A 16,694-nucleotide genomic window follows, 5' to 3' on the forward strand; every position below is an offset into this window, starting at 1 on the left:
CATTTATCATTTTTGAAAACTAACAATTGGATCCAAGAAAGATATTGTTGTTGCCGTCGCTTTTGCACATGAAAATCCCTAAATCGAGGAAGATTTTTCAACCTTGTGAGCATCACGAATGAGGAAATACTAGATCACCGTTAGATGGGGAATCTGTTGACTCATAGCTCTATCACCGTTAGATGGAGAGTTATTTATGCTAAGACGTGAGATATTTATTTAGTGGCTTGGAGGAGGCCATATCACCATGGCTTAGCACTACACAAAGAAGTCTTCTTGAGGAAGACTTGGAAGGGAGCTCAATCTCGCAAATGAAGGATGGTCAAGCAAAAGGCCACATCCCACAAAGGGTTGTCTAAAAATTGGCTTACAAACAGAAGGCAGCCAGAAGAAGGGGGATACGGGTCCAAGCTCCCAACAAGTAGATGTAGTCTAATTATGAGTGAACCACTTAAATCTCGTGTTTAATACGTGTTATATGCAATCTAACCCATTAACTTCCACCCCTGCGAAATCTTTTGTTGACCTCCCAATTTTTTGCGGATACCAAACCAAACAGCCCTATTTTCTTAGAACTTTCAAACATATAATGCGTCCTATTGAGATTTAGGTTATTGTTTCGCTACCACTTCCATATCTAAATTAGAAAATGAAAATTATGTTGATATGTTCGGTCCTTGCGAGACTTGCTGTCTTACATTATCTAACTTCTGCTAGAACGCACAACAAATCTAATTATCTCTGTAGACATCGAAATTTCGGTGAAATAAATGTTGACCGATAGTTACAATTTCAACGCTCACGTGTCACATAAATTTACACGTAGCGTGTGACTAAACGAAAAATCAAAATAAATCGGAAAAGTCATCAAATAAGACACATGTCAACACTTGTCAGAAACGATTTATTTCATCTGCATATTATATTCAAAATTAGGTCTTGGAAAATTCTATAAATAGAAGCTATTTCATTCATTTTAGGAAAAAAAAAATTGATAACCAATTCATAACTCATTCACCTCACACCATGAAGCTTTGAAACTCTAAAGCTCCCAAGCAAATCCCGAAGGATCAAGAAAGCTCTCTTCGTTCTTCGTCAACCCAACCTTCAAGATCAAGCCCCAACGGCCCCTTTAAAGGAACTTCCACCAATTCAAGATCAAGCCTCGACGACCCTTGAAGAAAGCGTTCATCGTTCATCATTCGTTCATCCTAAGATCAAGCCCCAACGGCCCTTTGGATCAACAACATCAACAAATCCATACATCCAATCGTTCTTCAAGATAAAGCCCAAAAGCCCTTGAAGATCCATTCATCAACTGTTCATCAAGATCAAGCCCCAAAGGCCCTTGAAGATTCGTTCATCAACAGTTCTTCAAGATCAAGCCCAAAAGCCCTTGAAGATCCATCAATCAACTGTTCATCAAGATCAAGCCTCAAAAGCCCTTGAAGATCCGTTCATCACCGTCATTCAAGATCAAGCCTCAACGGCCTTTGAAGAAACTTTCAACCGTTCATCCAAGATCAAGCCTCGACGGCCCTTGGATCAATCGCACATCCACAAATACACACCTTACGGAGATCGAATCAGAGGATCAAATTTGAGAGAGATTGTAACCCAAAATCATCAAATACAAAATATTATTTTGTACACGTGTTCTTGTCTTGTTTGTCGTAGGAAAATTTCGTGTTTACAAATTTGGCACGCCCAGTGGGACAATCTCTACCTCTCATCTCTTTCTTCGTTCAAGGAATCTAAACACACCTCAAAGTCAATGACATCAAGCAAGGGACAAGCCGTTCTCGCAACCACCAAGGGAAGGATCCTGAGCACTTCTGCCGCGAACAGACAATCCATTGGTGCCACAACCGCTCCTCAACATGCCACTTCAAAGTTGGTGCTGCTAAATGAGCAAGGGGAGCATCAAAGGCGCGAGTCCATCATCAACCTGACCTTACTGGGGGCACCAAAGCATGATGTTGAGGCACACAAGATGCCATCCCAAAGCAGCCAACGACGTTCTTCGTTAGCATCCTGGATGTCTAAAGCAAAGTCACGTCTATTGGTTGCACAAGTCATGACCGTTGGCGTTACCTCTATTGAAGAACAACTGGCTCAAATGAATGAAGCGATCGCAAGGTTAACACGGACTGTGGAAGAAAAAGACTTGCAAATCACTGAACTCGTCAGCCGACTGGGGCCACAAGACGGCGAGAACCCCGACCCAGATGATGATCCACTAAAGAGAGGAACTGGCAAAGAAGAGAAACCTCAGGTGGAGAAAATCGATGTGAAGCCGGAGCTAGACCAAGCAGCAGCACTCATGGGATCTCTTTCTATCCAGCAGTTGCAAGAGATGATCATCAACACCATCAAGGCGCAGTACGAAGGGAGCTCATATACCTCCTTGTTCTACTCGAAACCCTACTCCAAGAAGATTGATGCCCTAAAGATGCCAAGGGGTTATCAACCACCAAAGTTCATGCAGTTTGATGGAAAAGGAAACCCAAAGCAGCATGTTGCACATTTCGTTGAAACTTGCAACAATGCGGGGACGAAGGGAGACTACCTCGCCAAGCAGTTTGTGTGTTCGCTGAAAGGAAACGCCTTTTAGTGGTACACGGACCTAGAGCCTGAGTCCATCAACAACTGGGAACAATTGGAAAGAGAATTCCTTAATCGATTCTAAAGCACCCGCCGCACTGTAAGCATGTTGGAGCTGACAAGTACGAAGCAATGGAAAGATGAGCCAGTCGTGGACTACATCAACCGATGGCGCACTCTAAGTCTTGACTGCAAAGACAGACTTTCGGAGACCTCCTCGATCGAGATGTGTGTTCAAGGCATGCAGTGGGGATTACACTACATCTTTCAAGGCATCAAACCATGGACATTTGATGAGTTAGCCACCCGCGCCCATGACATAGAGTTGAGCATCGCCCATCATGGGAAGAAAGAACCGATCGCTGACTACAAGAACGACAAAGCTCTTGGGACAAAGGTGGAGAATGATGCGTGAAAATCCACCAAGGAAGCAATGACGGTCAACACAGCTCCCGTCAAAATCTCTACACGAGGCAAGGCGATTCAAGCTGAAGCTTTTCGTAATCAAGAGATGTGTAGACGTACTTTGAATGAGCTCGATGAGAAGACTTATCCATTCCCCGACTCTGATGTGGTTGCCATGTTGAAAGACTTGCTTGACAAAAAGGTGATCGACCTACCTGGGTGCAGACGGCCGGAAGAGATGAATTGTACTGATAGTCCAAGGTACTGTAAATTCCACCGTTTCATTAGTCATCCAATGGAAAAGTGCTTCGTATTGAAAGATCTCATCCTGAAGCTAGCACAACAAGGGAAAATCGAGCTTGACCTCGAAGACACGGTTGCAGCACACACTACTACTATCGTGTTTGGATCACTCGATCCTGTGCATCTCCAAAGCATGCATGACCATTCTCGTCAATGTTCAAGTCACACGGCACCTCCTACACAACCATCACCGGGGGTAAGCAACCAAGATGCATCTACTGGTGATAAGGATGGATGGACATCGACGACCTATAAAAAAATGGGGAAGCCAAGACCACAAGCCACAAGGCCAAAAGAGGAGCCTAAACCCGCCTCTCGAACTTCAGTCTTCGACAGGCTGAATCATTCAAAACCTAGAATTTCAGCACTTGATCGCATCAGTGGTCGAGACCAAACTTCAGTCTTCAAAAGGCTTAAGACGCCAACATTGCAAAGATCTGTCTTTAAAAGGTTATCAAAACCCAAGAAACAAAGCGGCACAGCTAGATCTCATCCGCAACGGTCGGCTGCGGACAGACTTGAAGAAACTAAGAAGCCTTCTAGAAACAGGAAGACAACGCCAAAGGAAGAAAAGCTCGACAGTCTAGCAGGAAAAGACGATGTTCAAAGCTTGATTCCTTCAAGGATGAAGCGCCAAAAAGCTTTGGAGGTCGACACAAAAGGACCACTGAAGGTAAGGAGGCGCACCATCACCTACACCGGCCAATCTTCACACCAACAAACCCAAGAGGACTGCACTTAAGAGGAGGCCCAAGAAGACAAAGAAGACGAAATCCTAGAAGAAGACGTCACTTCCAGCTTTGTCAACTCAAAATCTTCACCTCAATCGCTGGGGGCATGCTCCAAAACCATGCCAGTTAAGCCAAGTGAAGTTGAAGGATGGACTCATGTCACTCCGAAGGAACTGCACAAGAAGCATATGACTTCTCCACAAGTTTACCCATCGGAAAGAGGGCAAAGCAACTTTTGCCAACCTCCAAATCAATGTGAAAGTGTTGAAGATGAGGAAATTTCGACACAAAGATCGACCATGCGCGATCTCTCATTCCTCAGAAAATTATTCAGCTATTCGGTCAAGGCTTCTTACTATAAAGATTGCGAGGAATGCCTCTCCAGGCAGCAACCATCTATTCCACAAGTTCACCAATGGGAAATGGGGCAAAGTAGCTCCTATCAACCTCCAAAACAATGTGAAAGTGTTGGAGATAATGAAACTTTGACACAAAGATCATCCATCCCTATCATGATGTGTGGCATCTTCCCAGAAGACTTCTTCAACTACTCAGTCAAGGCTCATTGATATGAAGATTGCGAGGAATGACTCTCCCGGATCGCTTGACGAACAAACAACGCTCCTTGCCTGCACGAGCTAAAACTGCAACACGGCACCAATGCTCCTGGCCCGCAAGAGCATAAACTGTGTACGGCAAAATCATCATCAAAATCATCATCAAAACCACCGCCATAAGCAATCCATCACCACTTTGAAGAGTAAAGAGCAAATGCAAAATGTGAATACTTTATTTCTTTAAAGGAAGGGCAGCTACAAGACGGTTTTTCCAAGCGGAGGTAAGAAGCACATCAACATCACCACCGAGGAAAGTTGTGACAGAAAGGCATCACGCAACGAAGTCTCGCTGCAGGCTCTTACACAGTTCCACACGGCAGCGTACCACCGAGGGAAAAAGACTGTGAACAAAAGGCACTACACAGCAAAACCCCATTGCAGTCTCTTGCACAAGCACTACCACGTCTCTGGAAGCTTCGTGAGGTCCCGACATCATGCTCTGTCTTCTCAAAATTAAAATATTCATTTCATCACATCAAAATAAGGAATAAAGATTTTATTAAAGGTTTGATGTTATTACAAATTCTTTGTACAAAATATATCTATATATATATATATATATATATATATATATAGTAAAATAGGGTCTTTCTGGCCGGTCCAAAACTCCCTTCTTTCCAAAACAAGCAAGCCCAGGTACGAATCTACCCAAGCATATTCGCAGGCCCACCATACGGTCACCAATCTGCGAGCCCATTTACACAGGTCTTAGCAGCTGAGGAACACAACCCAAATGCCATGTGCAGCCCATGCTAGCGCCAGTTTCTCGACCTAATGTGAGACAAACCCAACAGTTCAGCGCCCTCTTCCGTGCTCTCATTTTTCCTCGCTTGGGCCTCCCAACTCCCAAATCAACCTGTGGCAGTGCGAAAACCCTCATGCAGCAACCACATGCAACATTCCTCGCCGAGTTCAACAATGGCGACGAGATGAAAACCACCGCCGAGGACATCGTGGTTGCTTACAAGGCTGCTCAGGATGTTGCGTTGGCTAATTTGGCACCTCCCATTTCTGTCAGGAGTGCTCTCATTCTCCTGCTTCACTCTTCTTCTGCCCAGCCAGGATGCTTCGCTCCAGCTCAACCCATTGCACCACTCTCCACCACGTCGAACACTCCACCGCAGCGTCTATCGAGCACACAAGCTCTATAGTCCGCTCCACCTTTTCTCCACATTCGTCCACTCAAGCTCGAGTCTTCCATTAAAAGTCCGATCGGATATCAGGGTTTCAGTACACCACGTATTCGTCTTTGTGCGATACGTCGAGACCACCACGCTTTCCAATTCATCTAAGCTTTTTCATCACCATGCTCATGACCTTCTCTGTAGGCTGTAGCTATGATCACATACAACAGCATCATCTGCAACCTCTGGAAAAGTTGAAGAAGTCAAAAGCATCAGCAGTGCAAACATAGAGCCTCTTCAACTTGTTGTGAGGGTGCCTGACATCTGGTGTATGGTCTCTCGCTGAAGATGATCAGCCTGGGTCACAAAGCTCACGAGAGCTTCCAATCCCTCCATTGCTGAAGCACCGGTGCTCCGAAGCTCTGCTCCATCTTCTGCCCATCGCCAAGCACCATGTGGGGATATATAGAAAAGAAAGATAAGGTGTTGGCCAACAAAAAAAAAATGTATAAAGGTTTCAGGAATGGTGCATTGCACCATGAAAAAAAAATTATTATAAAGGATCATCACCATCAGCCCATTTTGAAAAGAAGGAGCAAAAGAAAGTAGGGAGGTGGGATGGTGTGGATTGCACCATATGAAAAAAAATAATATATAAAAAAGTAATGGGTGGGTGCATGATTAAAAAAAAAAAAAAGGGGAAAGGAAGGTGGTAATGCATGAGCACCATGTGCAGAAAGAAAAAAAAATTGTAAAGAAAGGTAGTGGCACCGAAAGCAAATAAGAAAGTATACATTTTAGATGTGGTGTGTGTGTGCAAGTTGTCAAAGATTTGCCTTTGGCTAAAGGCAACACACGACAATAATGGAAATAGGGATGTCTTACACAAAAGCAGAAGATGGTTGGAATAAAAAAAAAAGAATTGTCTTTTGGTGAAGGGAAGAGACGAGAAAAAGAAAGAAAAAAAAAGAAAAAAAACAAAAAAACAAAACAAAAACAAAAAAAGAAAAAAAGAAAAAAAATGCATTGAGAGAAATAAAGTCCATTTTATTTATTTCTCTGGAAAGATTACATAAAATTGCATTCTACATGCAAAAAAAAAAAAAAATTACAAATGTGCAAGCAGCAAATATAAAGAAGCCTTCATTGATCAGATGGCGCCTCATCACTCGGTGGAACTCCGGGAAGAAGAGGAGCCGGAGGTTGATCATTTGGAGTTTCATTACGCGGTACAGCCCCAGAAGACGAAGGCAAATGCTGTTGGAACAAACCCATAAACCTTTGATGATCAAGTAAAATCTGACCATCAGATTCCTGCATCTGGTCAATCTTCCTCTTCATGTTTGTAGCATAGTTATGTGCGAGCCTGTGCAACTGTTTATTCTCATGTTTGAGCCCTCTAATCTCCTGTTTGAGACTCATCACTTCAGCCGCCAATGATTCAACTTGACAGGTTCGAGCAAATAGGCGTTGGGCCATATTAGACACAGAACCTGCACACTGCACACTGAGAGCCAGAGAATCCTTAACAGCCAACTCATCAGACCGTTTGGAAAGCAGTCTGTTATCTTTGGGAGTGACAAGGTTCCGGGTCACCACCGTAGCGGTCATATCATTCTTCATCACCGAGTCCCCAACGGTAAGAAGACCAGTAGGGGATATGAAGGATGGGCGCCATATGTTGTCTGGAGAAGGCGGGACTGCCTCTTCACCAAGGTTCAAGTCAAAACGACGGTCGGAGGGTCTAGACATTTTCAAAGGTGTTGAAGAAAGAATAGGTTGGAAAAATCAAGATCTTAGAAGTGCAAGAAGGGAGTTTCTACAAGCGAAAATTCAAGTGTGTTTTGAAACGAACTACGTGCCTCTATAAAAATCAGCACTCGACGAGATTTCGGAGATCGAAGAGGCGAGCTCAGAATTCGAAGAGGCCAATTCAAAAAATCGAAGAGGTGCTAGCTTTCTCAAAAGCTGGGCTTGCTCAGAAACCACGGGCTAATCTTCATTTCTAGACTTGTCCGTACTTGTCACATGCAACCTCTGCACTCGACGGAGCTCAGAAATCGAAGAGGCCAATTCATAAATCGAAGAGGCAAGCTCAAAAAGCGGAGAGGCATCTTGCTTTTTCAGACGCGTCAACACCCGTCACACGCAAACTCAGCTTTGCGGAAATCACGGGCAATTTATCGAAGCGCTGATCCCAGATATCGAAGAGGCGCCAGTCTTTTTCAGCCTCGTCAACACCTGTCACGTGCACACTCAGCTTGGCGGAAATTACGGACAATTTGTCGAAGATTTCTGATGAAGAAGAAAGCATGTGAAGCCATACTAATCAATCACTCAATGGTTGCCGACACGAGTGAAATAATAGTACCTCTACAGGTATTAAAGAACTTCCTATAACTGTCCACCTTCACCCTCCATAGCAAGGCAGACATACAGAACCTTTCTTCATCTCCGAGAATGCCTTCCCAACAAAGCCTATCGAGTCACTCAGTGTTCCTTATTCATTGGGGTACCTCGGCAAACAAATGATACCAAAGCAAATGTATCTCATTACACCAGGGTAGAAAGCAAAAGTATCTCATATCATGCTTTCTCCATGTCCTTTCCTTTGCCCTTGTTCTTACCTGCAAAGACAAGGATAAAGAAAGCAATATTCCGGAACCTCCACTCAAACTCGGGTAAGGAATCGACTTCCTGGAACCTTTGCCTAGTTGCTTACCTGGCATTGCTCTCGAGTACTCGTCTTCAGCTGCTGATGTACTTCTGAAGAAGATGCCACATTTGCCTGGAGAACAGATAAGGCAAGTGAAAATGATACCTTGCAGCATATGGAGACAACATGCAGAAGAAACAAGCAGAGAAGAATGCAACCTGCACAGTCAACTCAGCAGAAGGAGTCTGAGTTAAGAAACTCAAGAAGTTACCACATCTGCCTGGAGAACAAATAAGGAAATGCGGCATGCACAATCGACTCAGCAGAAGGAGTCTAAGTTGAAAAAAAAAATTAGAGAGAAGAAGGGGTCTGAGTTGAATCCAAGAGCTCGAGAAGCTTCAACAATATATTGACGACACCATCGCCAAAGAGTAAAGCCTCGTTGTGCAACACTGTCAAATCACCACCACTTCTTCGAAAGCAAGAGTATTTTATATCATGCTTTCTCCCTGTCATTTTCTTTGTCCTTGTTCTTACCTGCGGGACAAGGAGAAAGAAAGCAATCAGCCAGCACTTGGTATCAATCTTTCGATCTGGAACCGACTGCCTGGAACCCTTCCTTGATTGCTTACTTAGCACTGCTCTCGAAGTACCCATTATCTCAACATCTTATGCTTCCAGAGAAGATACCACATCTGCCAGAAGAACAGATAAGGCAAGAGAAAATGATACATTGAAGCATGTGGAGACAAGCACAACAAAGCACGTGTCGATTCATCCGCTACTTCTTCAAAATCAAAAGTATTTCATATCATCAGGGTTGCAATCACTCTGGGTGAAGGACTCGTTTTGACCCTCAAATTCTTGGGTCGACTCGCTAGGCGTTGTGGGCTGCACAAGCCGATTCACCACCCTTGAATCAAATCCTTAAAAATCAAGTCACCAACTGGAAGAAGAGCCCATCAATCTTGAAGATCATACCGTTGACCAAACTGTTCAGGTGTGAATTAGAAAGATTGGACAAAGCAACAAGTCGTCACCTTCACCTCGTGCCTGCTTGCCATGTGTTCGAGTCAACCTTCAAGAATCAAGCCTCAACGGCCTTTGAAGAAATCTCTAGCTAAATTCAAGATCAAGCCTCGACGACCCTTGAGGAAATCACAAGTCCGATTCAAGATCAAACGTCCACCGCCTTTGAATCAAATCCAGTTCAAGAATAAGCTGTGGAAAGTCAACAATTGGAGGAATCCAGAAAATCCTCCAACCCATTTCAAGATCAAAGCTCTGGAAAGTCAACAAGCACAAAAACAAATACGTGCCAATTCATCCACTACCAAAGCCAAAGATCATCTACCACATGAAGCTCCTTGTGGTCCAATTTCAACCTTCAAGATCAAGCCTCAACGGCCCTTGAAGAAATCTCAAGCCCAATTCAAGATCAAGCCTCAACGGCCCTTGAAGAAATCTCCAGCTCAATTCAAGATTAAGCCTCAATGGCCCTTGGATCGACATCTACATTAAGGGACTTCAAAACGCATCTCCTACACACGACAAGCACATGTATACGACGCACCTTGAAGTGGGGGCATTTGTAGACATCGAAATTTCGATGAAATAAATGTTGACCAATAGTTACAATTTCAACGCTCACGTGTCACATAAATTTTACACGTAGCGTGTGACTAAACGAAAAATCAAAATAAATCGGAAAAGTCATCAAATATGACACATGTCAACACCTAGCAGAAATGATTTATTTCATCTGCATATTATATTCAAAATTAGTCTTGGAAAATTTTATAAATAGAAGCCATTTCATTCATTTTAGGAAAAAAAAAATTGATAACCAATTGATAACCCATTCACCTCACACCAAAACCTTGAAGCTTTGAAACTCCAAAGCTCCCAAGCAAATCCCGAATGATCAAGAAAGCTCTCTTCGTTCTTCGTCAACCCAACCTTCAAGATCAAGCCCCAACGACCCCTTTGAAGGAACTTCCACCAATTCAAGATCAAGCCCCGACGGCCCTTGAAGAAAGCGTTCATCGTTCATCATTCGTTCATCCTAAGATCAAGCCCCAACGGCCCTTTGGATCAACAACATCAACAAATCCATACATCCAACCGTTTTTCAAGATAAAGCCCAAAAGCCCTTAAAGATCCATTCATCAACTGTTCATCAAGATCAAGCCCCAAAGGCCCTTGAAGATCCGTTCATCAACAGTTCTTCAAGATCAAGCCCAAAAGCCCTTGAAGATCCATCCATCAACTGTTCATCAAGATCAAGCCTCAAAAGCCCTTGAAGATCCGTTCATCACCGTCATTCAAGATCAAGCCTTAACGGCCTTTAAAGAAACTTTCAACCGTTCATCCAAGATCAAGCCTCGACGGCCCTTGGATCAATCGCACATCCACAAATACACACCTTACGGAGATCAGAGGATCAAATTTGAGAGAGATTGTAACCCAAAATCATCAAATACAAAATATTATTTTGTACACGTGTTCTTGTCTCGTTTGTCGTAGAAAAATTTAGTGTTTACAATCTCCAACCTAAATTTTAAAAGAATGAGTAGTATTAACATGAGTTTGGTTAATATTTAAACTTTAAATATTAAAATGCGCCCCTTAGTACTACGGTCTAGTGATATTCTTCTTCACTTATAAGAGAGGTCTTACATTTAATTTTCGGCAAAGACGAATTTGAACCACAGTACTACTAGCCCATTGTAAGGCTTTGTCTACTCTTCTACTTCTTAATGTAGATAATATCGTTTAAAAAAAATGCTTCTATATACCTTATCTAATAAAAAGTAATTAAACTGACAATTACGAGAAGAGCCAACTGTGTTAAGTCTGTACGGATCTCACTCAAACCAGCAGCAGCTGTTGTATGCTTGTGTTGCTATTCTGAAGGAAACTATTGTTTAGTTAATAAGATAAGAGCGACGAGCTGTTGCCTAATCATGGTTATTCATGAAATATTATCTTTTTGTTTATCTTACCAACAACATTTACGTACAATCAATATTAGGGTGATGGAGCCATGGGTGGAAGAGGGTCTTAGGATCCTCATATCTTAACTATTTATCGTGTATCGTGAGGTCAAAAATCATTTAATTTTTTTTTAAATTAAACACAAATAATTTCTGATGAAAACAAACCGTATGATTTACGATGAACGGCTAGATGTAGAAATCTCTAGAATCCTCACAAAATGGATACGGAGAGGATCCTCTTCCATCTTAAAAATATGAAAAAAAATAATCCAATGTCGCCTTCCTACAACTTTGTTTTGTTTATACATTCGATGTATGCATCTTTGTTTATTACTATATTACACTACGACGTGTGTAAGGATCTGCATACAGTTCTTTATACTGTTTTCTGACGACGGGCTGGAACAGCTGATTCGACCTGCGAGTTCGGTCTAGTAGCTGCTGCAGTGAATAGTGTTCATAGGTTTTCTGTGTCCGATTTAGATTCTTGATACATTTCCGGGAAGAGATTGAATAGACGGATGCAACTTGTAGCTTCGGCATGGCACAACATGGATTTTAGTATCTTACAACGTTTAAACGGTTAAAAACAGCTTTTAAGTTTGAAGGTCCGGAGTTTTGTAATTTTCCGGTTTGTTTTCTTTTGCATCCAGCGTTTTTCTTAAGACTATACAAACAACTTTAGGGTTGTATTGTAATTATCTTATCATATTATTTATCAAAATTCAAGTGCTTTTCTTAATTCTTTAGTGTTCTAGAAACTTATTAAGAGTGATGTTTGTAATCTCTTTTATCTGTAACTTCCGCTATGTCATTTTCTTTTTTAAGTTGAGGTTGTCTAATTAAACTTGAACGGTTAAAATTATTTACATCAAACGTGTTGAAATTGGGTGCCAAACGCGGATTAAGTTATTGGAATCCATGCTTTCGGATGAATAATATAGCTCGTGTTCAACACGCAGTATTTCCCAATGAATTACTTAGCTTAGGTGCTTTGTGAACACTAATTTTTTATTTTCGTTATTTCACACGATTCAAACATGTTAAAGCACGGCATGATGTCAGGTCTGCACTTCACTTTTGGCTATTCGGAGAACTAACTGATCACATCTACGTTTTCTATTGTTCTAGATACGTAAGAAGGAAACTTAATAACCAGCTACTACATCTATAGGGTTTACTCCCCATGTTGTTGTTTAAGTTGCCAAATCATACTACACAAACGTGATCACATGATTAGTAATCCAAAGAGAAAAACATTTTTTTCTCCCTAATTTTGTGAACCGTTTGGCATCAACTTCTATCTTTCAATTTCTTGAAACTTTCATACCAACTACTAAGATTTGACCCATCACCTTCCTCTGTGCTGAAAATTTCTCTCCAAACCAGTGAAGGCTCTGTCTAGTCTCTAGTCCCTTTCAACAAAGACCTTCACGGAAGCTTCGTATCGTAAACTTCAACCATTGCGAAATAATTAAATAAATAGAAATATTGTTTAAACTCTTAATAACTCATTATACTAGTTACTTTAGAGGCAGAGACGTTATGTGCAGATTGTAACAAACTCTAAAAAAATGCATTCTGAAACTGAAATATAGGTCGGTGTACGGCAGCTCATCTTTTTCTATACAATTTCCCACTGCATTCTTCCAATCAGGCAGCACCACGGACACAGAGATGAAAGGCATATATACGTGTATTTGTTATTTTAATCTCAATTGGCATAATAAAATAATTATTAAGACTAATTAAGTTTTGACTTTGTCCATTTGTAATCTCTTAAACACGGCATCTCCATACGGCATCTGTGCATATATCTCTCTGTCTTTTGACAATTTGTTTACAATTACAATAGATACTGAGAGAGAATATATTTGAAGAGATAGTATTTCGGTTATTTCTGGTATTAGTAGATACAGTTTTGGGTCGTACCCTTTTGAGCAAGAGAATGTCGGAGAATGTTGAGCAACAGGTTGTGTGTTTTGGTCAGAAGAATCATCAGAAGAGTGGTTAAAAAGTATAAGCTCACTTTCAACCTCTCTAATCCCCCAAACCCGTAGAGCTCAACTTGCTCCAATTCTGTAGGTTTAAGAGAAGGGTTTTCAACCTAGCATAAAGGTATGAACTAACACCTTTTTACTATATCTGTGTTTTTTGTTGTGGATTAAGTCTTTTTTCTATTTAGGGTTTGTGGGTTTTAGTGGTTCATTTAACTGATAAAACCGTGTGAATTAAGACTTTTGCCATCTGGATTTTGTGTGTTTTCGGCTCGGACTTCTTTCTTTCTCCTTATGTGCATCTCCAGTTTTTATTCTTGCGATTGAATGAAAAAATGAGGGACAAAAACAAAGAGATGAGTGCGGGACGAGAAACTAAGAGTTTGAAAAACACTAGCTTTGACGCTTTTTCAAATCTAGATTTGCACTGTTGAATTGGAAATTAAGGGTAACATGCTTTATTTGTTTTGGTGTTTTTGATTATGGTATCATACTTGGACTTGTATGAATTAAATCATTGGTAAAATTAATTTTCTATTTTAAGTGAATTTTTGGGGTGATCTGAACCATTGAAATGGAGACAGTTTAGGGATTCATGTCATTATTTTTCATCTAATTAATTTTCAGTGAGTTCTGCTTGTCCATTTCTTAGTGGGTTAATTTGTCCTAGTTTCTTGGTACCCAATGAATACCTTGATCTTCTTTCTTGTATTGTCCTTGCCGTAGATTCTTTCATTTCTTAAATCTTTCTGTCAATAGAGATTTTGTGGTGTTTCGATCATTAATCAGTGTTTGTACTAAGTACATGAATGTATTGTAGCCAAGTTCGGTTTTTTCATACAAAACTTTGTTCTCCTAATGTTGTCTTCTTATTTCAAAACTTTGATGTCTTCTGTGTCTAATGAGCAGTGGTGAAAATTGATTCATATAGCATGGTGAGGAACACTGGTAAAATTGTTTCACATGCCGGCTCTGGGGTAAGCCCTGATAATCCAAGATCATCTTCTTAATTAAGTGTTAAGTATGTATGTATTTTAAAGTTTTAACAATTTCAATGGCAATATGACAACAAAACAAAGTAGGCCATAATGGAAGGAGAAGGTCAATGCAAGAAATCCCTTTTTGCTTCTATACACAAACCACACATAGATGAAGGCAGACCAAGAAGTATGGTTATTAAGGTACACAAACTTTGAACTCTCACAAAATATGGTCGTACCCAGTGCACAAGGCTCCCGCTTTACGCAGGGTTTGGGAGAGGTGAATGTCGGCTAGCCTTAACCCCATTTATGGAGAGGCTGCTTCCAAGTCTCGAACCCGAAACCTACCGCTCATGGGCGAAGGCACTTGCCATCGCACCAAGTGCGACCTCTTGAACTCTCACAAAATATATCTTTTCGAATTTTTCTACAGTACGGTTAACTAAAGGGTTTTAAGATGTGGATATATTGTCGATATTGTTGATACATCGACTTTATAGTTGCCTCTATACGAGCAATATGGTTGACTTTAAAAGTGCAGTAAACCGCACTTTAGAATGACAGTATATTCTCGTATATGTTTGATTTGAGATGTCTCGAAGAAATATGTATCTGATTGGATTTGTTTGGTTAAACTTGCAACAGAAAGCACATAATATGATTCCTGCACACATTGTAGCTGAGGCCATATCAACCCTCCATGGTGATGGTCTAGAGCTCAGATGGTCTGGCCCTATTACACCAACAGAAAGGGAATATGTCGAACAATACGTGTTGGCAAAGTACCCACAATATGCTGCCCTTGTTGAAGGAGAACAGTTTGATCTCTCCAGTATTTGCGTCATCGAAGAATCTCCCGAGGCCATGCCCGATGACAAGAGGAAGTCACCAAGGGGTAGCTTGAAGTCACCGAGGGAGTCCTGGACACAATTCGCCGGAAGCAACCTTCCCGACTTGGACAGGACTCAGTTGGAGCCATCAAGGTTGCTTGATATCCTCACCACGAAATGCTCCTTCCCAGGAAGTTTCATCTCAATCCCCGAGATACAAGCTCGAAACAAGGTCTTGAAGCACTGCGGATTGACCGATGACGATTACCTTGTTCTCTTCACCCCAACCTACAGGGACGCCATGGTATTGGTGGCGGAGAGCTACCCGTTCTATCGCGGAAACCACTACATGACCATTATCGGCGAACAAGACTGCATTAAGGATTTTGCTGGTTACAAGGAAGCCAAAGTGATTTTGGCACCAGAGACTTGGTTAGATTTGAGGATCAAAGGTTCACAACTAAGCCAGTATTTCAGGAAGAAAAGCAAACACAAGCTCAAAGGGTTGTTCTCCTATCCAGCTTACGTAAACGAGGTTCATCACTCGCTACATTGGGTTTCGGAAGCACACCGGAACTCATGGCATGTTCTTCTTGATGCAACTGCACTGGTAATCGGAAAGGATCACTTGAATCTCATGCTTCACCGGCCTGACCTTGTTCTGTGCACGATCGACAACTCTCACGGCCAGACTTCGAAGATCACTTGCCTTTTGGTCAGGAAGAAATCCTTTGATACTACAGTGGCTCCATCTCAGGTCAATGAGTGAGGGCTGTTTGTATGCTTTACGTACGATATGTTTAAAGGCTTTAAGCCAAACTAGTAAGCAGTAACAATTTTTTTCAGCTGTGAAAAGGGGAATACGAACACGAGCGGATATAATCACTTAACTAAAATTTCAATTAACAAGTACAATAAAACTCACGACTGTTGTGAGTTTGTTCTGAATATATGTTCTGCACTTAAATTCCAATCTCTGCAAGTACTTTGTTTTCGGATCAACGGGAGAGGGAGGATTCGAACGTGAAACATGTTCCGACATTGGAAAGGGAGAGACCACGGGACTCGGGAGTGCGAAGCTGTTCGGAATCAAGTTGAGCTTGCAGGTCTTAGTCATACCTAGTTGTCGACTACAATGCAATTTTGACCCCTTTTTTGTATCTATTTTCATCATTGAGTCATGGAAATAGACATTTAATGTAAATAAACTGGTTAGACAGAATCTAACACTAAAACCTTATCAATGCACCAATGCAATTATTGAAGAACATGGTAGGACATGAAGGATTCATATCATAAGGATTTGATGTCGACTACCAGACACATTCCTTCTCCTCCTTTATTCTGGGACGGGCAGTGTAATATAAACTTACACAGGCGAAGTTATAAGATGAGAAAAAATCGGTTAAGATGGTTTGGACACGTGAACTGAAGACTTATAGATGTTC

General features: G+C 41.5%; 1 protein-coding gene across 2 annotated transcripts; it reads left to right on the top strand.

The window, feature by feature from the left end:
- Window positions 1-13,102: 13,102 nt before the first annotated feature.
- LOC126625719 (uncharacterized) lies at window positions 13,103-16,196 on the top strand. Of its 2 annotated transcripts, none has more exons than XM_050294781.1 (4): window positions 13,103-13,557; window positions 14,346-14,413; window positions 14,516-14,617; window positions 15,062-16,196. In XM_050294781.1, exons 3-4 carry the CDS (start codon window positions 14,525-14,527, stop codon window positions 16,013-16,015), a joined length of 1,047 nt encoding a protein of 348 aa, XP_050150738.1. In that variant the 5' UTR covers window positions 13,103-13,557; window positions 14,346-14,413; window positions 14,516-14,524; the 3' UTR covers window positions 16,016-16,196. The 2 variants fall into 2 exon arrangements, with proteins under 2 accessions (XP_050150738.1, XP_050150737.1); XM_050294780.1 differs by having other exon boundaries at window positions 13,104-13,557; window positions 14,519-14,617.
- Window positions 16,197-16,694: the final 498 nt, after the last annotated feature.

The sequence above is a fragment of the Malus sylvestris genome, chromosome 6 (assembly GCF_916048215.2).
Source record: "Malus sylvestris chromosome 6, drMalSylv7.2, whole genome shotgun sequence".
Classification (NCBI taxonomy): Eukaryota; Viridiplantae; Streptophyta; class Magnoliopsida; order Rosales; family Rosaceae; genus Malus; species Malus sylvestris.